At 46.9% G+C, this 21,940-nt stretch overlaps 1 protein-coding gene and 1 long non-coding RNA gene across 3 annotated transcripts; both read right to left on the bottom strand.

Annotated features, from left to right (window-relative positions):
• Positions 1-5,849: 5,849 nt before the first annotated feature.
• On the bottom strand, positions 5,850-12,919 carry LOC144107078 (uncharacterized). 2 transcript variants are annotated; one of them, XM_077640063.1, is made up of 5 exons: positions 12,851-12,919; positions 10,536-10,717; positions 9,002-9,117; positions 7,450-7,579; positions 5,850-6,033 (listed from the first exon to the last, which is right to left on the bottom strand). In XM_077640063.1, exons 3-5 carry the CDS (start codon positions 9,060-9,062, stop codon positions 5,892-5,894), a joined length of 333 nt encoding a protein of 110 aa, XP_077496189.1. In that variant the 5' UTR covers positions 9,063-9,117; positions 10,536-10,717; positions 12,851-12,919; the 3' UTR covers positions 5,850-5,891. The 2 variants fall into 2 exon arrangements, with proteins under 2 accessions (XP_077496189.1, XP_077496188.1); XM_077640062.1 differs by having other exon boundaries at positions 5,853-6,033; positions 7,450-7,594.
• Positions 12,920-16,442: 3,523 nt separating this feature from the next.
• On the bottom strand, positions 16,443-21,939 carry LOC144107793 (uncharacterized). The gene is made up of 3 exons (XR_013309385.1): positions 21,895-21,939; positions 19,786-19,940; positions 16,443-16,515 (listed from the first exon to the last, which is right to left on the bottom strand). It is a non-coding gene; the product is annotated as an uncharacterized LOC144107793 (long non-coding RNA).
• Position 21,940: the final 1 nt, after the last annotated feature.

Here is a 21,940-nt window from a genome sequence, read left to right as displayed (position 1 = left end):
CCTAGCACACAAAACTTATGACTACTCTCTAGGTATCTGAGAACGGCTTTGCGATTTTAAGGGGGCACTAAAGGGAAATAATGGGTCAGGCTAAACTGATACGTCAGCATCACCTGATAGCAGATATGTTACCTTTATCGTAAACAACTCTTTTATAAGTGAGAAAATTGCGTAAAAGCGGGGTAGAACACGTGGCGCCGCCATTTCAGTGGTCTACAGTGGCGACGAGAGAGTGAGTGAGAACATCATTAAACAGAATAAATAGAGGTAGCGTGAGCTTCATGGAGAGGCTTTAGGTTGGAGAGCTCCAATACGAAGACATCGTTAAAGTGACGTCACCGCAGTTAATTTTTCGTTGGCGCTTTGAATTCGGAAGGGTTCTGGGCTTTCATATGCGGTTTTAATTCTCAGCAACGCAGCCACCGTTCCTTGTAGAAAAAAAATGTCGGTATATAGAGTCTCCGAAAAATAATCTATCCGTATTTTTTGGTTCTACATTTCCCTGTAGTGTCCTTTTAACAGGAAGTGATGCGATAAAAAAATACCCCGAAGCTTTAACTCGCCGGCCATTTTTAGGATCGCAGACAAGAGCGACGAAAACGCGGTCTAAGCAACTGCCTGCAGGCGTGCCAGACGAGACGCGCGCGTGTCTGAAACAAGATCTTGATATCACTTCACCGCAAGCCATCACCCCTACGACGTCCGAGGATGAAGAAAAAGCGTATCGTCATGGGAAAAGCGGCGAGCACTGTCCGCGCATGAAAGATGCGGCAGCGAAATGCGTCGTCACGGCTTCGGGTCCACACGTGTGGAACCGCTCGAAGACCATCGGAACGAAGCACTGTTGAGCTATCTGCAAGATCTAATTTAAGGCCCTTGGGGGCTGCGTAGAAAAAGCTTGGTCACTTATCGCCGCTGTTACCCGAGCGACAGACATTACCTTAGAGAAGCTTCTAGCAGCGTCGCTAGAGGGCGGGAGGAAGCAACGTGGTATAGCTAGCGTTAATATATATATATATATATATATATATATATATATATATATATATATATATATATATATATATATATATATATATATATATATATATATATATATATATTTATTGTACCCACTGACCGGGATACTTTATTGCGCAAATAGTCTGAATGGTCATTCCACAGTAAGTGCTGCTCGAAAATTTCTCCTAAGGTTTTATTGAATTTTTACGAAGTAGAGTTGTATTTTGAAATTTTAGTTGAAAACCTTCAGTAATGGTCATGTTTTTGGCTCTAAATACGACATATTTAGTCTTTTTAACCTTTAGTTTCAATAGGTTAGATTCCAGCCATGAAGAAAGTTCTTGTAGCTATAAATTTGCTTCTTTTTCTAATATAGCCATATTATTTCCTGAAAAGAACACATTAGTATCATCTGCGTAAATAAAAATATTATTAGTTTGCGGTATGTTCACTATGTCGTTAATATATAGAAGGAACACTATCGGCCCTAAAATAGAACCCTGTGGTTCACTAACTACCATTTCACCTGATGTTGATGATACTGCATTTATTTGTGTTAATTGAAAACGATTTTTCAAATAACTGGTTAGAAGCTCAAGAGCAAGACCTCTTACCCCGTACCGTTCCAGCTTTTGAAGAAGGATATCGTGTTTTACCGAGTCGAAGGCTTTCTTGAAATCGAGAAAAATTCCTATTGTTACTCGTCTTCTTTCTATATTATCAATTAGCTGTTCCTTTGTATTAAGCAAAACAGATTCTGTTGTTTCATTCTTTTGGAAACCATATTGCTCTTTCGAAGTAATTTCGTGTCGTGCCAGATAATTATACAGGCGATTATTTATTACATGTTCAGCAACCTTCGCAAAAGTAGAGTGAACAGAAATCGGTCTGTAGTTGTTGAGGTTGTTGGTGTCATCGCCCTTGTGAATTACAGCTACACGAGCCACTTTGTTCACGTTAAAGTTGTTCACGAGCAAGTTTGTCCACGTTTGACAGCAAATTTTCATCCTCACCTTGCTTAAGGCCATGAAGTTCTAGTTTTTGACCTCTACCATACTGCTCAAGCTCATTGACCTGCAATTTTAGGTTGATAATTTCATTTGCAAGATCAGTTGCTTCAAGGTCGCCCATAATTTTTTTGAGGGTCTGAATATCAGAATCCTGTTTTTTTTTGGTGTGCCGGAATTTCATCATACTTATCAGACATCATTTGAACAGATGTTTCAAGACTCTCTATTGTTGTTCGCAAACCCGCCAAACCATCAACTTGCACTTTCATCTCGACCAAAACAGCCAACTTGACCTTGATGTCGGCCAGTACGCCAGTGTGTTCACAGCCTTCCTAGCCTCGAATCCACACGTGTACTGCGCAGATTATTTCAGCAGGCATAAAACCAAATTTAATATAAGCTGAACTGAGGCAACGTCCAGAACTAGATTTAGATGGTGACGAGGAAGCACGGCGCTTCTGCATAGGGCACGACGTTCCGACGTCTGTTGTGTAGATGTCAGTGCGACAAGCACTGCTAGGAACAGATATCTTAGCTGGGACTTGGGGAGCATTAGGAGGTGATGTTGAGCCTCCAGCACTAGCTGCACAAGCTGAAACAGATGCAGACGTGACTGGCAGAGCGGAGGATGTTGACGGTGACACATATTGAACAGCAACAAACTGAGCCAACGCCCCCAAAAAAGTGTTTAGCAATCGCTCCACCACCTTAGTAAGGGCTTTTTCTACTGTGGTCACAATCGAGGAAGTCAAGTTGGACTCAATGTTCCCAACAGAAGCGCGCACACGACTAGCATATGAGTCTTTTTTTCTGTTAAGAACAGAGTAAGCATCGGCTCTTGAGTACCACTTCTCTTTGATAATTTACAACAAGCTACGCTATTCACTATGTTTTGCGCAGTTGGCATCTTCAGCTGAGTGGGTGTTGCTGCAGAGGCAACAATGAGACTGCTCTGAGGTGCAGTTTTCAGCAGAATGACCTTCTCCACTTCAACGGCATTGGGTCTCTGACTTGCATGCTTTGCCGCTATGCCCGAACCGCCAGCAGTTGGTGCATTGAAGAGGGCGGCGTTCCAGAGTGTCCACACGGTATACAATCGAGAAAAGTTTTAATTTAGCAGGGCAGGAAGAGCCAGCAAAAGTAATTACAGACTCAGTAGCAATAAACAAGCCATTTACCTCTCTACTACAGCGGTAGACTGAAAAAACCCCAACTTCTGAATCCTGAAATTCTTCTAGTGTTTCTTGCGCGTGAGCTGAAAATTTTGCACTGAAGCAAGTCTGCAACACAAGCGATGTCAGAGGGCTTACACACAATGCCTCTACGGCCAACTGTACGCACTTTAGAGATCTGCAGATAGTGGTCTGTCAATGATCTTAGCTCCTGTCGAATTAGTTTGGGGGTTTTCATTTTGATCGCACCCTCGCCGACTGGGACAAGAGCCACGGCAATTGCAGCAATGCCATTTTTTTTGAAGGACTCAAGCGGTAGGCTTTGGGTTGGCAAGCTGGCAAACCAAGCTGCGAACCCTCCACCTGGGGAGGTCAACGACATCTTTCAGAAAACGCACCCTCAGGTTCACATGAACTGCAGCTTAACCTACGCTTTGTCCAAAAATACTCAACGTAGTACGGGCTCACCAATTATAAACATGCCGGAACTACCAGAAGAAGCAGTGTTGTTGTCCGCATTAGTTAACCTTTCTCAATAACTTTGGAGATTAGCATGTGTATGTCTCAGCATTCGTATGTCGCAGCCAGGACAAATCTCACTCCCACTCCCTGCATTCAGCGGAATCGCGAACCCTCGCATCTTAGGATTCTTTCCAATGTCAAGTGGTTATGTACCTGATTTTCGCCTTTGGAAGGTGTTGGTTGTGTACCTGAATTTTGCCTTTGGAAGGTGTTCGCGCTTCTCTTGTGTCGACGGACGGGACTTGCAACCTTCAGTGTGGGCTGCATTCTTGCTGAGTTCCTTCCACACGATGTCGGTTATGGCGGTTACCAACCGAACCTATAGGCATCGCGTTATAAGAAGTTCGCTTTGGCGGAACCAAAAACGCAGAACAGCGAAAGATGTGCAGGCTGTGTGGGGAGCTGCACGCCACACACCGGGGAAAACATTATGCTGAGGATTATTTTGCAGTGCTGCCTGTAGTCCAATACATTCCCTAGAATGTCAGAAATGACAATGGTGGTACAAGCCATGCTCCGGTTCTAGGGGCTAAGAAAACAGAGCTCCTGGCGCAGCCGTGTTATCTATAGACGGCACAGGAAAATACCTAACACGGCATTAAATCTGCGCAGACGGATCCTGTAGCCTGTTCTGAACATGCAAACCAAGGTAGTTCCCTCATAAATATATACATAGCGCCATGGCCACAATACCAAATGAAAAAGCTACCTCACCTACTTCTAAACAAAAATCGAGCGGGTGTTATAACTTAATACTTATGGACCAAAACACTTTTGACGTCCGCAACTCCGACATTTGAATGTGCCCTTATTCCCAGAAAGAGCTGGACGCTTAAGAAACTGCTTTCAAAGTCATCGCCGCCGTTCAGAAACTGCTTTACGGCTTATTTACCTGCGCATCTTGCTTGCGAACGTGTCGCACCACTAACAGGCTCATCGGATCACGAAGCCAACGCAAAGCCGAACTCTCAAGCATCTCAACTAAGGTCATATTTATTTTGCTTCAGGAACATGAGTTGTGGACGGGTGGCGATGCGGACAACAGCCCGAAGATGCACCGAAGACTAACACTTCGAGAGCAATCGTCCACACAAGTAACTTCGCAAAGGGTGCTTGAATTGGTCGGACCACAGACGATTAGCCAGGTTGACAAAGGCAGGGCTGTCAAAGGTGCATCGTCGGCGAGACGCCAGGATTCCGCAGCGAGGCTAGGTGGCGTGGCCTCTCCTGTACCCCACTTCTCTGTTCTCGAAGACTGCGGCACAACATGCGAACGAAAAGACGCACAACAGAGCATAAAGATTGCGTTGATAGAACTTTTTTAATGAGAAAACACACACTAGGGGGCGTTTCTTGTTAATCTGCACCCTGAACAACCGCCACAATATAGTCACCATAAGCCAACCGCTTACGTGGTAAAAAAAAAGGATTACTCGCTGCATTTCAACTAAATTTAATAGTAAGAGTAAAATAAAGGCTGATGGGACCATATGGAAACACGTTTTCATGCGTTTTCACGCCATTGGTCGTGTGACGCGCGCATTACGGACTCATGAAACAAGAAGTACAGTCTTTGCCAAATGTAACCAGGCTGCATGGTTTGCTTCTCCCTTATAAAATTGAGCCGCCAGCTCTTTCCTAAAAACCAAATTGTATTGGTAGGTGAGAAAAAGGTTTCTCCTTACATCACAAAGATTTACAATTGCATGGGTGCGATGACTGTTCCGCTATAAAAATGTGAAGCAAACCGGGCAGACCGGTTACTTTTGGCGAAGGGTTTACCATGGTTTATGATAGCTGCTTCCTAGCTGATGTATATTCTAAAGAAAGCGTAAAAGGGCCGTTGTTTCCTTGCGCCTTTTTTTTCTTTTTCGCGCCGTCTTCAGAATCAGCCGTATACCATGAAACGAATGAGCTGCAGAAATGTCCACATTCAAGGGAGATCTTGTGGCCAAGGACTGCTCTATTTGTTCAACTGGTTTCCAGCATAACTGTGAACCGAGCAAATTCGAGGCTTTCTTAGAGAATGTCATGCCCAAGAGCCAGTTTTGTTTTTGTTTCCGGGGTGCTAAGTATCGCCGCCGCCTCAGTTGCGTCTCTAGCCGCGTGACAGTGACGCAATCCCTGCCAAACAACGCACTCTTCGACAAACTGAAGGGCCCTGGCGCTACCGTGAAGGCGAAGCTTAGGGACGAGCAAAGAAGCGGTCATTACCCAATGCAGGGATGGCAACGTCACGGTCGCTGCCACTACCTGCTTCCATGCTGCGGTCCCGTTGAAGTGCCTCTTTTTTAAGTTCCGGAGGATGGCACCAGGCGACTCCGAACCTGCAACGATAATGCGTGTACAGAGAGGTTCATAGAAGGATGGCACGGCATGCTTTAACCCCGCACGTTCAAATATGAGTTACCGTACAAGCATTTCCTAACGTAGTCCGAGTTATTGACAGAGAGTACGAATCAAGCGGCGGGCAATAAATGAGTCTCATGCTACCGAAAAGAAAACAACCTGAATATAGCCATGGTTAGCAATACAGTCATTTTTACCATGAACGAACACTGAACGCAACCCTCCCATGCAAATATTATTTTAGACAGTTTGTGGTCTTTCCATATTATTTTGTCAATATAGTCTATAGACTTTCTATCGACAAATCCTTTAGACTTGTCTACAAACAATATCAATGCTACAGACGGCCTACAGAGAATCTAGATTTATGCCGTAATTTGTTACTAGACTCTTGTGTGTAGACAATCGACTGGCTACCAATGGACAAAAGAAAAAAGCTGTAAAAAGGCAATAGAGCCCACAAGAAGTCTATTGAAAGTCTATATACAATTTCTGTAAGAGCGTGGCCTTAAATTTAATGAAATTTCGGGCAGACGGAAGACGGTTAATATTCCTCATAGAAAAATCAGGCAGAAACGGAGCCAGCGGCAAAAAAGACAATAATTTAAAAATAATAATTTTGTGCCCTAACAGCGCACCTACTCCTGTAGGAACCAGATTGCGCGCCCATTCTTCTGCCTTGTGGCCCTAATTAACTCTGTGGCCCTCGATGTTCCGGGTGTGGTCCTGTCGATGGTTAACAGGTGCACGCTCTAACTTAGTTTTCGATTACACGACGTGACATCAGCGTAGTTTACGTGGGAATTGCACAGTTCTGACCGAGCGGGGGGTGCGGGGGTTCGCTATTTCTCAAGTGACGTTTCAAGGAATATGAGACTTTAGGAGGCTGGGCAGTTGTTATTCTGTATTTCTGATGCCATGAATAAAGGCGTTATTATAATCATCATCATTGCAGAGTACAAAGTTTTCATTGTAGTACAGCCGACTTTACTGACCAGCGGGAAACCGAAGATTGACTGGAATTATGCGCGGCCTATTTTCAATACACTAGAAGTTTACGAGGTTAATTAGCGTCAGTTCGAATAAACCGGAAGTTACAATTAAGCTGGTTAATATTTTGGAGCCTGGAATATCGAGCTTCAATTCGAACTTCTGGTTTCTTAGAGTTGACGCTTTTGTCTAGTCAATTTAAATTGCGAATTGTGGAGGATCGACGTTATAGCTGTTTGTTTCCAGTTTGTTGCGTTCCAAGAGTATGACGCTGTGTGTTCGTCTGTCGTGGGGTCTACTATGTACTTCCAAAGGATCATAGCTGTGGCGGTGGTGGGGGCTAGTGCCTCAGCGGAAAGTGCCACCATGCTTCCAACAGTGAACCGAGACCCATTAGGACTTACCGGTGCGCCCCACGGGAAAGTGTCGAAGCACCGTTGTTCGCACCACCTGCTTCCATATTGTGGCCACACAGTCCGAAACTGGTGTTGCGTCCCTCTAGGTGTGCCTCTTCTTTCCGGGGGAAGAAGTGGACTGAAATCAGACCAGCTGTAATTAATCAAAATTTTGATCTTGGATCGATAAATACACAGAACGGATCTGAAAACAAATAACGGAGAACAAATTCTAAAACACAAAACACCTGAGCATTTGAACAATAGTAAGAATCTCATTACAATAACTCTACGGCACCCATCAGTAGCTGCATTTAAGGGTGCTCTGACCGAAACAATGCTTCTTTGTGTTTAATGAGTGTACTGTTTTTTTGACCGAGTGAATGTTGAGTTTATAATATCCCCTTTTCTAACGCACATCTTGGTGGTCTCATTTTTTTTCGTTTTGTGCATTATGTGATGTGAAGTTATGTCTTTTTGTCGGGAGGTAATACACGGATACCGTCAGTGGTATGAATTGTTTTGTTTTGCTTGCTGCTTTATGTGCTTGCTTCGTTCTTATTTTTTTTTACTGTGCGAGTAGAAATTGAATTACTTTCTTTAAGTTTACTGTAGCGCTGTTTCTTCGCTGACAGTTTGTGTGGTGTCCCGGACTCAGTCGGGCGCGAGGAAGTATTAGTTTTTTGTTTTTGGAAAATAACAACAAATTAATAGACAAGACTTCTCCCCAAGAAAGGACGTCCGACTGGAGTGAGAGGATGCCTAGTAAAGGGTAAATAAAAAAGAATGATAATAAGTGTAACGTCCGCTCCACCCATGCCGCAGGCAAGCTGATAATGTTTCCCAAGAATGATCCATCGGCGATTGCCGGTCATCACGAAGGTCATAGTGAGCACAACAGTGAGAAAAGTCAAGGACCGAGATGATAACAAAACAAGTCTATTCTATTCTATTTTTCTATTGCGTCTCTAGCTCAATCAGCGCCGAGACCACGTTAGAGATTTTCTGTTCCCGTTGCTCTAGCTTCGCAATCTTCCATCATCCTGCAATCATAATCCTGCCATAATAATGAGGGCCATGAGAAGATAGATGATGATGATGATCAGAGTCATCATTTGGCGAATTCGGGCGCGAAGGAACATATCTGTGCTGCGCGCGTCATCTCGACTGGCCTAGGAAGCTGCGTTATCCACAGTGCGGCAAACTGGTCGTGAGAGGAACTATAGACGAACGAGGCCTCCCCTGACCCTCTCTTCCATGTCCCATGCTTATGAGGAGAGCAGCGGGGACACGAAAGGGTCGAGACTCGCGAGTTGTGTCAATCCAGGCGGAAAAGAATCGTCCTCATTGCGTTGCACGGAGATTACAGAAGACGAGCAGAAACTCATTAAAACGCCGCACCGCAAAAATTAGTCAGCGGAATTCAGCAAGACTCCGCGGAAGAGCCACCGATTCATTGTTACGGTTCGGTATTGCGCGGTAGGAGGCATATGAATGGAGTATATACCAACTACCCGAAACCTTCGCTTCATTTTACCGATAAAGGCACGCTCAGGCTTACCAGAGCAGCTGAATATGGTGACTGCTCCAAGCATGGTCGTGTGGTGGGCGCGCGCACGCATTGGAGCGACCTGCTTCCATGCTATGGCCGGCCGGCCGCAGCCACATTTGATGTTCCTGGAGAACAAGGACAAGGATAAGCCACAAACCCACGTACTCGTACAGCAATAGCACATATCTCGCCCAAAGTGAGCAGTGAGTACATGCTTTGGCGGATTTGTAACCTGAAGAACTTTGCAGCGGAACCATTGGGCGGCCATAGTGCACCCGTTCTGTTTTTATTGGTCATCAGAAGGGATGGGATGATGGTAAGAATCGCGGCACTGCTATTAACTGTTTTTTGCAGCGTAAGCTCTGCTTGAAGATCGAGTCGATCGTTTGAAAATGAGTCCGTGATACCCTCAGCTCGAATTTTATCTGCATGTGGCCACGCGACGTACCACGCCCCATACACGGGCTTTTGACGCCATTACATAACGTGGCCTCTTTAATAGCTATCGCCGGAACTCATGTCTTCGCGTCAATGTTGCTACGCCTGGCCAAACACAGGAAAGATTGATTACTTGTCACCCAGTCTCCAGCCCAGAATCACTGCCTCTTGCAGTTTCAGACATCAGGCTGCATATTCAGGCCAAAATCCGCCGTTGGTGAGGGCGGGACTGCATCGTGCTATGTCCTCGAAGACTATGCATTCAGACACCAAGACAGGCTTGCCTCCTCACGAGGCAAGGGCCAGGATAAGAATTAAGGAGGGCGCTTGGGATTACTTACGTGCTCTGAATGAGAAGCATTCTATTTTATTTTCATTTCTCTCCTTTTATTTTTTCCTTCTTTCCAACGACACACCTACTAATTATCAAACAGACCATAAGGCAACACGCATAATATGTTCACCTTTCTTCGCCTAGAGGCTAATGGGATCTATGGCCCATCAGTTGCGTTCTCGCCTACCGCCAGAATTTCAATTTGCTGCCACTAAAATTTTAACAATCCGCAAGGCATTGCTGAGTACTTAATGGGTCTGCCGGGACATCGTGTTCCCGCATGTTGTTTTGCGGCAAATGAATAGGGGTGGCGTGTCGATGTGGCTATGTCTGCAAGAAGGATAGCGAAAGGGGAAAGTGTGAACACAACCCCGAAGGCGAGTGAAGCGCAGCGAGAGGGACAGTACAGCGCACCGTTGAGTGGTCCGACCTGCCCCACGTAGACTAGGCGTTTGTGTAGCAAAATTGCACCTGCCGATTGCATAGGGGTGCGTCAGAGTCGGTGCTCCCGTCTTATCTTACTTACGTGGCCCCCACTATAAGTTGCTGTCTACCTACTCACTTCCACCACACGAACATAGATATCGCGCTTTCTCTTCTGTTTACGTACTCCGATAGGAAATGTTTACCGCGAATGAAATTCTCTCTGCCTTGGCGTGAGAATTGGCGGGCGCTTGACTCATGGAAGCACTGGCCACACGTAATGCGCTATTCACCAAAGCTTGGCCTAAAAAAGGACCGCGTGAAAGGTCGAAGAACACCCATGCTTACCGAAGAGTTCCGGCATAAAGCCCCTTGCTCAAATTGTTAATGGGCTTTAGTCGGGCGTCGTCGGGAGCGCCATCTGCTTCGAAGTTGCACCCTCAGGGTTTCTGAAGAGACGACGGAGCCTGCTCGTGCGACCCCTCGATGTGCGGGGCACAGCGGAAACGGCAATTTCTTCTCGACGAAACCTGCAATGTAAAGATAGATATGAGAGTCAGAATGTTTTCTGATCCTTTATTATGCCTTGATTATCTGCTTAGCTGATTATGGCGTCGACAACTATACCATTTTAAGACAGACACAAATAAAACGCCGCCTATATTGTTTCTAAATACTGCACTTTCGGCTGCCTGGCCAGGCATAGAAGTGTTGTTCTCGCCAGAAATTTAGAAGCTTCCTATCCACACATGAAGCCTATAATGTCGTCGTGAAAAAAAAGGGAGGACGCTTAAGCTTAGTCTTTAAGAATGAGACGCGACAGCGTAAAGCAGCGTTGCCAAGGAGTGCACGGTATACCATCGCCCGTTCGGCGCGACACATGGCCCGTAGGACGATTTAAGGAAAGGATGCCTGTCTCACATATCTCGGTGGACACCCGACTCGGACCGTAAGGGAAGGAAAATTCAATGAAAAATTAATGTGGATTAGCTCAGCTAATCCAGGGCATACAGAGCGAAAGATATCGGCGTTCATTGCGTTCATTGGCATTGGCGTTGACAATGGTCTAGACGGCGATAGCTTTGAGCAAAGGAAGGGCGCATAACTGGCTCCCTGGATATGTAGACGCCTCATTCGTGCTTTGATTCGTGATGAGAGAAAGATGTGGAATGACTGAATTAGCGTTGAGTGAGAAAAGGCGGCGGAGTCGGCGGCCGTCGGTGGCGGCCACCTGCGCCGTGCGTGACGTCACTCGTGCTCCTACATAAGCCGGCTCGCGTGAAGAGCGGTGTTGACTAACGTAGTGAAGCTTTTCGCTTCAAAATGGTTTTAAGGATACGAGATGACGCCTGTCTCACAATTCTCTCTGGACAACCGTACCGCGCCGCGCCGTAAGGGAAAGAAAACCCATCCCCTTACGGCGCGGTTCAGGTGTCCACCGAGATTCGCCATTTTTCGCTCACGGCCAACGCCGCCGACACCGGCATTTCTGCGACATGAGTTCCATTACGCTGTCGCGTTAAAATGTCGCCTCCCGACGGAAAAAGAACAACCCTAAACGGCAGCGCCCGCACGGGGACACACCCACCGCAGCCCTCACCATGGCTGGGGGCGTTCTTCGATTGTTCAGAACAACAAAGGGCCTTGACACAGTTCGTTCTCCTTTTGGGGAGGGGGAGAAGTAGCAATAACGTTGATTGCTAGTGACACCGAAGGATCCCAGGTACGTATCTCTCAAAACGTGCACTTTACAGCAGCGTCGGGGAAGTTATATGAGCACCCGCCTATATAGACACAGATAGTACGTGTTCTATGCAAGCTGGAGCTAGCCCTGTATTCGTGTTTGTTTTATAGATGAAGATAACGTGTCCCTGTGCCATGGCGCAGAGAAACACGTCATGATCACGTGAAGCAATCAATGGTGTTTCATTACAGCCGGTAAGTCATTACAGCCGGTGCTTGGTTACAGCCGGTTTTATAGCAGGCGAGAGGCGGAGCGGTAGCAGAGGGAGCATGAACTCCGCATGAACGACCCCTGGAACTCTTGGTAGGTGAAGCCATGCACACACACACACACAGATACGCAGAGTCCGACGCCACAGTTTTCGCCGTCATGGTTCTTCTAATGCTGTCGCAGTAGAAAGAAAACTTAAGAGATACGAAGGGCCACTTAATGCGAAAACAAGAGCTGCTGAACAGTTTTATCTTTCCTCCCCAGAGATGGAGCCACCATCCGGAAAATTGAGGCACGGAGGAACATATTTATGAAGCGCGCGCCATTCCCATTGGCTCAGGTTGCTGCGTTATCTATAGTGTGCTGCAAACTGCTGATGAGATTAAGTATGAACAAACGGGGCTTCCTCTCACCCTCTTTTTGCACCGGGCTTCTGTGGAGGAATGCGGGGATCTGTCGCAACTCATGGGCTTGGTCAAACCAGGGAGCATATGAAGCGTCCTCAGTGCGTTGCACGAAAATACAGGACGAGTAGAAACTCTTTAACATGCCATGTTGCAGAAATGGGTGACCGCAAACGAGCAAGACAGTAATAGAAGTACCACGAATTCGTTCTTATGGTTTTAGTTTTATGCTACAGGAGGCAGATGAATGAAGTACCAATTACCCCACACCTTCGCTTCTATTTATCGAGAAACCACAGGCTTACCAGACAGATAGGAGGCGGTGACTGCCTGAATCATGCTGGTGTGGTGGCAGTGCGCAAAGGACCTTTTTTGGTTCCGTGCTACGGCCGGCCGGCGGGAACCGCCTTCCATGTGTCTGAAGAAAAATGACAAGTGAGCAGTTAGCAGTTGCAAACGTACCTACGACCTGCATAACAAAAACATATATGTCCCTCGCCGGGAGCGAGCAGTAAACACTTGCGTTGAGGATTTTGCGCCTGAAGCAGAAAGCGGGGCGAGGCGGGAGGGGGGGGGGGGGGCGAACATTCTGGTAATGCAAGATCGAAGGGGCAGATGCCTTTCAAATATGGCCCTCCAGCCAATGGTGTCGGCTAATTTTCATGAAGTCGCGGTTAATCCGATTAAGCCGTAATTATCCGCCATTCATCTGCCGCCCCCTGGGATTCCCCGCTAACGGATTCAAGGGCACATGTCAAGAGGAAGAGGTAGAGAATCATTCAAGGGGAGGATCAACCGACGTCATTGGCTAGAGGGGCTCCTTTGAGGGGCATTGGCCGCTTCATTCTTGAGTTGCATCCGGGTATAGCTACCAACCGTTTTTACAGCGTCAGCTATGCGCGGAGATCAAGACGTTCGCAAGAAAATCAGACTATGATAACTCGCCTTCTTATATGTATGTGGACAAGCGACGCACTAAGTTTTAACGCGACAAGGTGAAGGAGCTCATGTCGCAGAAAAGCCGGGGTCATCGGCGTCGGCCGTGAGCGAAAAATCCCCTTCATCCCCGTGTGCGGAACACCGACACCTCGACTCCCACGGCCTCAGAGGGCACGGCACGCGCCTGAAGGACAGCATGGCTGAAAAGCTTCTGCTCGTTTTGCAGGTCGTATCGTGGTTTTCGGATGCAGTGATCGCGTTGTATCCGTAGGCCACTGTATTGTATGTACATATTTATTTTTGTATCTGGCTGCTTATTTTTGTATGAACGTGTTATGTGTAACATCCCTCCCTGTAATGACCCTCAACTGAGGGTGGACAGTATTCCTAAATAAATTAATAAAAACTCCCTCCTCCTCACAATGCACGCCACTTCCCCAACAAAACTGAAAAAGGAAATGGCGCAGTAACTGTCTCACATATATAGGTGGACACCAGAACCAGTTTTGAAAAAAGGAAATGGCGTCGTAACTCTCTCGCATATATCGGTGGACACCCATGCGAGGGCTAATTATACCGTCTGGCGGCACTTGTGTGACGGCCACTAGCTGACGTACCTGAGTACCTTTCTTTGTCGGTTGCCTTGGCTGTTCGTAGCGTGCGAGTCTAGTGGACATCGCTGGTCGTCCAGCGCGAAAGCCCCGATGTCTCGAACAGACCGGGCTGAGTTACCCTGGAGCAGCTTTCCCTTATAACGAGGAGCTCCTCCGTCTCGGATGCGCTGAGTTGCTTCACGTCGTTGAAGAGGTTGGGCCGGACTCTACCAGCGCCGCTCACCTGCGAGACGACGAAATGAACATCCTACAAGTGGAATGATCTTTCGCCGCGCAAAGAGAAAAGGAGGGGGACACAAGAGTTTGGCAAATCCTTATATTCAGCTTGCAACTATCACGAATCCCACGCGGGATTGTTGTATACACTTTCCTCATGTACCAAGCAGTCGGAGATAGCGACCCCTTTATACAGTGAATTTTTTATCATTCCGTAATCAAAGAATTCTGACTCAATAAATCTACTACTGGCGTATCATACATGATGTGGCGGAGTGGTATGCTTAAGCGTTAACGAGACGGTTGTATACAATTGGCGCATCAAGTTTAAGAGGCGGGCATGTACGCGCTGCGTTGTTTCATTTTACTTCTCATAAATGTGCATTCACGCTACGCACTATGAGACCAGTTGTCACGTGATGTCCCATTTATCCTCTGGCAATGGTTCGTCGTGTAAATCTACCTTAAGCGGTGCTGTCATGTGTGAAAAAATCGTATAATTATAATTTGTTGTTCTAGTGATTGACGATTGATTGGTGTGCGAAATGCAATGATGAGTTAATAAAATGTTTGTAATGAACGAAATGAAGAAAGGAAAAGATCTAGAAAAATGGGTTCAATGTGTGAAGATGTTAAGAAATAAAAAGCCAATGCTTGATTATGCTACTTACGAAAATTGAGAGTGTGTAATTGATCAACTGATTAATTGAAACAACTTAAAAAGGCTGAAGCGTTGCATAAGGAAGAGATGACGCAGGAAACCGCGTCATCTATCCACTCAACTCATAAGCGCAGCATAGGAGTCCTGAAGAGGGCAAATACGGGCTGGTTGGTACATGTTTTACGAATTGGAAAAACAGCGCAATCAAAGACGAGACACAAGAGAAGCACAAAACACCAGCGCTGTGTTTTTTGCTTCTCTTGTGTCTCGTCTTTGATTGCGCTGTTTTTCCAATTCGTAAAACAGGAGTCCTCCGCCGCTTTTTCTTACACTGTGAAGGGGATGAATTTTTCTGCATCAAAGAAAGCCTGACCGAGGACGTGGTAGATGGCGCTCGGATTTGGCATTGGCGCTGGAAAAATGCTGGCACTGGTGCAACTTGAGCTCGGAGGCAACCACCCTGCCGCCGCCGCGAAAGCTGCGCATGATGATAAAACCCTGCTGCTATGCCAATTCGCTTTTCCCGCAGTCATGGCGCAAGACTTGTGGGTGCTGAATCCTAACGGGTGCAGTACTCTCTGTGATGTGATTCGGAGCCTCAATACAGACCCAGTATGTCTGAGTGACCCCACTTGCGACTTTCGCATGCCACAAAGTTTACATAGGTGTGACCGTAATCGCCTGCACAAAATACACTTGGACTTTTCTTTCGCACAAAGAATTTTTTTTTCATAAACTACGAGGACCCAGCGAACATCTTGAACACTTGGTTTGCCACCGCCTGAATTTTAATACGCACCGCAACTCTCCGCTAAGTACTTAAGGAGTCTTCCAGGACCGCGTTCCGTTCCGTAGCATTTCAAAGCCGCATTGGAGAGGGAGGAGCCCAGCGGTGGGAGGCAGTACGGCGCAACGCTTAGTGCAGGACGGACCGACGCGCGCTGGGCGTTTGTGTGGCAAATTCGCACCTGTAGATTACATAGGGCTGCGTAAGGGCCGGTGATCCTGTGTATCTTACTTCTGTGTTCCCCACTATGAGCGCTGTCTACCGACCCACTTCCTTCACATCAACATAGATGGTGCGCTTTATTCTCTACTTGCGGGCCCTCATAGGTCATGGCAGCCGTGACTAAAATTCTCACTGGCTTACGCGACGCAAAACAAGGGATTGGCGGGCGCACGAAACTTGAATACTGGCCGCACGCATCGCGGTATTCATCAAGCTTCGCCTGAAATATTAGCACGTGAAAGGTCGAAGAATTTGCCATCGCCGTCACCGAACAATCAGACATACCGGGTCTCCTAGGTGCACACTATCTTAGAAGAGGCCATACGTAAATCCCGTTGCTCAAATTACCTAGAGGCCTAATCGAACGTCGTCAGGAGCGAAACCTGCTTACCAGTTGCAGCCTGCGGGCTCCTGCTCAGGCAGCGAAGCCTACAGGGGCAGCTCCACCTGCTTTCACCGCTGCGGGTTGAAGGGGTTCGTTCCCATGCTGTCCGGGCCACAGCGGAAACGCAAGTTTCTTATCGATGAAATCTGCAATGAAAACAGTCATATGAGTTTCAAGACATTTTAAGATTTTTATTATGCCTCGATGATGTGCTTAGGCGATTATGGCATTGACAACTGTATCATTTTCAGACAGGCCTAAATAAAACGCCGCCTATAAATGGAGCAGTTCCGGTTTTATGGCCTGGCATAGAAGCTTTGTTTTCGGCCGAAACTTAGAAGCTTCATGCTCTGACCGGAAGCCTACGATGTCTTCATGAAACGAAATGCCGTCTCCAGGCGGAAAAAAGACAACCCTAAACGGAAGCGCCCGCACGGGGACACACCTGCCGCAACTCTGATTAGAGCGTCGCTTTTAAAGGCATTGACACTAAGCGAGTGGCTTGCTGCCCGTTCGTTCGGCGCGGAAGCTGTGCTGGCGTTCGTGGCATCGGGTTTGTCGAGAACGATGTGCCGACGAACTACGACTGCAACTTGAGTCCCGCGCGTTTCGGCAAGGCGCCTGGCAGCGCTTCTACGCGGTTTGCTGCTCCGCGCGTCCGTTTCACCGTACGTAGCAGAGCGATTTGTCTAATGGTCAAGGCGCCGCGCCAAACAGGTGATTGCGTTCCGTAGACTCTGGCAGTGCTACAACAGGCTGTCGCGTTCCACTCATAAAGGAGAAGCTTAAGCGTCCTGCATTTTTTTACAAGTGACTTTGATGCCGTTACATAACATAGCTTTTGCCGAAGTCCTGTCCTCACACCAATGGTGCGTCGCCTTGCCAAGCACGGGAAACACATTCTCCGGAATACTTGTGCACCGTAGTTTCAGGCACCAGGCGGCATTTTAACGCCATCGTCAAATGTTTTAGACGGCGTTGATGTGTACACTGTCCTCATGCACCAAGCAGCCGGAGGCTGAGTTTGACATAGCGACCCGATTTTTTAGGCAGTGAATTTTTTAGCATTCCTTACACAATGAATTTTGACTCATCGAGTCTACTGCCGTACCATACCTGATGTAGCGGAGTGGTAGGATTAAGTTTAAACGAGGCGGTTTTGTACAATTTGTGCATCAAGTTTAAGATGCGGGCATATATGTGATGCGTTGTTCTATTTCACATAAATGTGCATTTACACTACGCACTATGAGACTATGGTCCAGGTGTGACGTAATGTCCAATTTCTCCTCTGCTAATGGTCCACCTTGTGAATCTAACTTAAGCGGCGCTTGCATGCGCCAAAGAGAGGGTTAGAATTTTCTTCGTTCCTCATGGGCTTCGTTTTTGGAAGAACTACATCTTCCTTCACATATTCCTGCCAAGAGTAGAAGCTGGGGCGAGTAGGTAACGGCGATCAACGGTATGTGAGTGTAGCGCAAATCGGGACAAGGGACAAAGAAAAACAAACACAACACAGTCCATAACTTCAGACTGAGAGAAACCTAAGGTAAGACAAACGTGATCCGTGAGGTGATGCGCCTGGGAACAATAATGAAAATCAAGTGAACTAGGAACTGCGGACATGCACAAGGCAGTGATTGTTTAAGAAGGTCAGCTCTTTTTTGGACAGGGAGATAGACGGCTTGCTTACACATGTATCTTCCAAGGCAGCGATACGAGCTGCTTTAATAATTTCACGAGTTAAATGGTCCCGGTGTCTGGCAATGATCGAGCACTTATCCGAAAATGGCACACAAACACGCTCCTTATAGAGCAAAACCAGATTACTGCCAGTAAAAGTTCTCAATTCGTTTTTTGTTTACGAAGTCTCTCATTCAAGCATACACCAGACTGACCAACATACCGCTTACCACGAGAGAGTGTGATGTCAAACAATGCATTCAGTAGATTTAAACGAATTTTTCCTGTGATTAATGGTGCACTGCAGCTTAAGGGGTCGTTTATCAGCGGAAAGGGTTTTTTTTGGACAGCGCACTTGGTTTTCCGGGAGCGGAAAAAAATCCACGCGAACATTAGCTTTTGTTCCAATATTGTTGATATTGTGGCAGAGGCATTTAATGTAGGGAATGACGGCAATTTCGCCGTTCTTTCTTTCTGAAGGCACGGACGGTAGTTGGTTTTCCTGGCGCTTCTTCTTCAGTATGCCTTCAGCGACAGAAACACAAATATCAGATGGGTAGCCTGCTTCGTGCAACCTTGCGAGTTGTTCGTGAATGCTCTGCCTGATGAGGTGGGGGCATGACTTTTCCAGAGCATTCTTCAAGCACAAGTCAATTATGCTTCTTTTTGCGAGTTTAGAATTGGAATGTGTCGGGGACTAGAGGTTTGCTAGCGCGAGTTGAATAGCTCCAACACACGTGCTTGTCCAGGAATTTAAACCGGATATCAAGGAAGCGGATCTCGCAGTCAGTTGGTATTTATTCAGTCAATAGCAGCGGTTACGTAAGTAACCTTATTAGCTAAAATACCGGATGCAACCTGCTCTAAGCGCGATGGCGTACACGCAATCCAAAAAAGGAAATCGTCAACGGAACGAAAGATCCTGACAACATGTGGGCTGGCAAGTCTCTCGTGGAGGCTCCTGTCAAGATGTGTCAGAAACAGCTCACTAAGTACAGGGGCCAGACAAGACCAAATGCATATTCCTTGTTTTTGAATGTGTGCAGCGCTTTTCCAGATTATGAAAGTAGAGCGGAGATAAAAGTTTAACAATTATGAAACAACTTCCGACGTACAAAATTGATTCATTCTGAAATGAAACAGTGGCGAAATGATGGATGTAATCTTAGACTATGGTAAGCAGGCTATGGTGGCGCAAGGAGGCGCCTATGTTTCTGTTAGTGGGAAGTTATCGCCTGTGTTGTGTGTGTGTGTGTTTCTTTTTCTCTCGTCCCGTTTTTCGCTACACTTACATGCCGTGGTTATGCATAGAATTGCATTTGCTCAGAACAGCTGCGTGCAACAACGGGATCGAACCAACGATATCAGATTGGAAATGCTGTGTTACAGCGATCGCTATTAAAGGCCCGTTCACTTGACATAGCGGCGTACAGTTGTAGTAGTCGCGTAAGCAGACTGTGGCTGAATCTCACGTTACATAGTGGTAACGTTTCTGTATTTTTTATCTTTCGGAGCATACTAAAATATACATCATTCGAAGTCTAAGGTAAAGGACTTGGAATAACGAAGAGCTCCAAAATAGGGGATACTGACAAAACCAAACCTGCAGCTCGAATCAACTGGAACTCGGATTAATCGAATTAACGGGATGGCACCCTACTGCTAGCGGCTCTGTTTTAGTGGGATAGAGAGGTTACGCAGGGCCACGTGCAGGTCGTTGAAGCCATGCCTACCAGTAATACCCGATGCAGCGGCCGCCTGGAAGATGTGTGGCGTCGTCCAAAGCGCCACCTGCTTTCTCGCTGTGGTCGCTGGAGGTTTCAGCCTCTTCCAGCCTCTGCGTGTTCTTCAGGCGTAAGGTACTGGAGACGCCAGATGTCCTTGCAGACTGCGAACCATGCTGGAATGAAAGGAAGTCTCATATAGCAGATAGATGAATGATGCTGCGAAATGTAAAGTTCGCTTGTCAGGAGCGCGCACAGACCGAAATATGTCCCCTGAGATTGCTTTCTCGGCAAGAGGCGCTCATCTCAGAGTCACGTTGTGCGCAAGGCGGTGTTGCCTCATGAGGCACAGGCCAAGATAGAAATTACGGAGAGCTCATCAGACCATTTACGTTGTTGAAAGCGAAACATTCGTTGTTAACTTTATTTCTCTTTTTACAAAATGTTTTCCTTCTTTCTAATGACACACCTACTCATTAGCAAAACACTCGTAAGGTAACACATATACTAGATCAATCTTCGTTTGCCAATCAGCAATGCGAATTTTTTTGCTATTGGTGGCATTCCCTCTTGGGAACCTTAAATTTCTGGGTTCAATTCGCGCCCTTTGAAAAAAGTTTAATTTTTTCTTTGCCAAGTAGCATGGGTTTGCCGAGACGCGGTCCGTGTCGAAAATAATCGGGGACTGTGTAAAAAACTCGTGTCATGATAATTTGTTGTTCGATTGATTGCAATGACGAGTTAATGAAATCCTTTTAATGAATTAGGGAAATTGAAGAAAGGAAAAAAAATTGTAAAAAGAGGGTGCAAAGGTGTAAAAATCCTCAGGATGAAACGCCAATGCTTGATGATGGCAATTAAGAAAAGTGAGAGCGTGTAACTGAGCCATTCATTAATTGAAAGTGAAAAACCTAAAGAGTCGCATAAGCATCAGATGATGCACCAAGAGGCGTACGATAGCACGTCAACTCATATGCGCAGCAGAAGAGCCCTCCACAGACACTGTAAAGGGGATGAATTTTCCGGCAGCGGAGAATGCTTGGCCGAGCACGTGATATGTGGCGCTAGGATTTGGGATTAGTACTGGCAATATGCTCATGGTGGTGTAACGTGGCTTCGCAGGGCACGACCACTCTGACGCGCTGTGAAAGCGGCGCATGGTGATAAAACCGTGATGCTACCCATTCCTTTTCCTCGTAGTGATGGCGCTAGACTCATGGCTGCTGAATTCTAACGGGAGCAACGCTTTCTGTGGTTTGACCCGCAGCGTCAACACAGAGCCAGTACTTCGTACTGATTGCGCTTGGAAGTTTCGCATGCTATAAAGTTTACAAAGGCGTGACCGTAATCGCCTGCACCTGATTCATTTCGACGTTTCTTATACAAAAAACTTTCTTTACTAAATTCGTGGATCCAGCAGCCCTCTGTGCCCCAGATCTCGAAGACTTGGTCTGGCGCCGCCAGAATTTTAGTTCCCACCGCAAGCCATTGCTAAGTGCTTAAGGAGTCTGCCAGGACCGCAGCCCCTAGCATTTCCTTTCGCTGCAATGGCGAGGTGGGAAAGTGTGCAGTGTGCACAAAGACGAAGTGGCGAACGAGGAGCAACGGTGGGAGGCAGTATGACACAAAGCTTAGTGCCCGAATGGACCGACGCCACCTGGCCGTTTGTGTAGCAAATTCGCACCTGCAGATTGCATAGGGGGTGCGTAAGGGCCGCTGCTCCTGTGTATCTTACTTCTGTGTTCCCCACTATGAGCTGCTGTCTACCGACCCACTTCCTTCACATCAACATAGATGGCGCGCTTTCTTCTCGACTTATGGGCCTTGATACCTCATGGCCGCTGTGACTAAAATTCTCACTGCTTTGCACGACGCAAAACAAGGGATTGGCGGGCGCACGAAACTTGAATACTGGCCGCACGCATCGCGGTATTCATCAAAGCTTCGCCTGAAATATTACCACGTCAAAGGTCGACGAATTTGCCATCGCCGTCACAGAACAATCAGACCTACCGGGTCTCCTCGGTGCACACTATCATAGAAGAGGCCATACGTAAATCCCGTTGCTCAAATTACCTAGAGGCCTAATCGAACGTCGTCAGGAGCGAAACTGCTTACCAGTTGCAGCCTGCGGGTCCCTGCTCACGCAGCGAAGCCTGCTAGT

The sequence above is a fragment of the Amblyomma americanum genome, chromosome 10 (genome assembly GCF_052857255.1).
Source record: "Amblyomma americanum isolate KBUSLIRL-KWMA chromosome 10, ASM5285725v1, whole genome shotgun sequence".
In the NCBI taxonomy this organism is placed as follows: Eukaryota; Metazoa; Arthropoda; class Arachnida; order Ixodida; family Ixodidae; genus Amblyomma; species Amblyomma americanum.
The sequence above is the reverse complement of the archived record's forward strand: the minus strand, read 5'-3'. Positions and strand labels throughout refer to the sequence as shown.

What these genes read in the sequence shown, in the direction of transcription:
- LOC144107078 (XM_077640062.1), bottom strand. Translation starts at nt 9,062, where the DNA reads ATGCGTGCGCGCGCCCACCACACGACCATGCTTGGAGCAGTCACCATA. An exon ending in CACCATATTCAGCTGCTCTG is followed by an intron (nt 7,595 to 9,001) that starts GTAAGCCTGAGC and finishes GATTAATTACAG; the next exon opens with CTGGTCTGATTTCAGTCCAC. An exon ending in CTTTCCCGTGGGGCGCACCG is followed by an intron (nt 6,034 to 7,449) that starts GTAAGTCCTAAT and finishes TTATCGTTGCAG; the next exon opens with GTTCGGAGTCGCCTGGTGCC.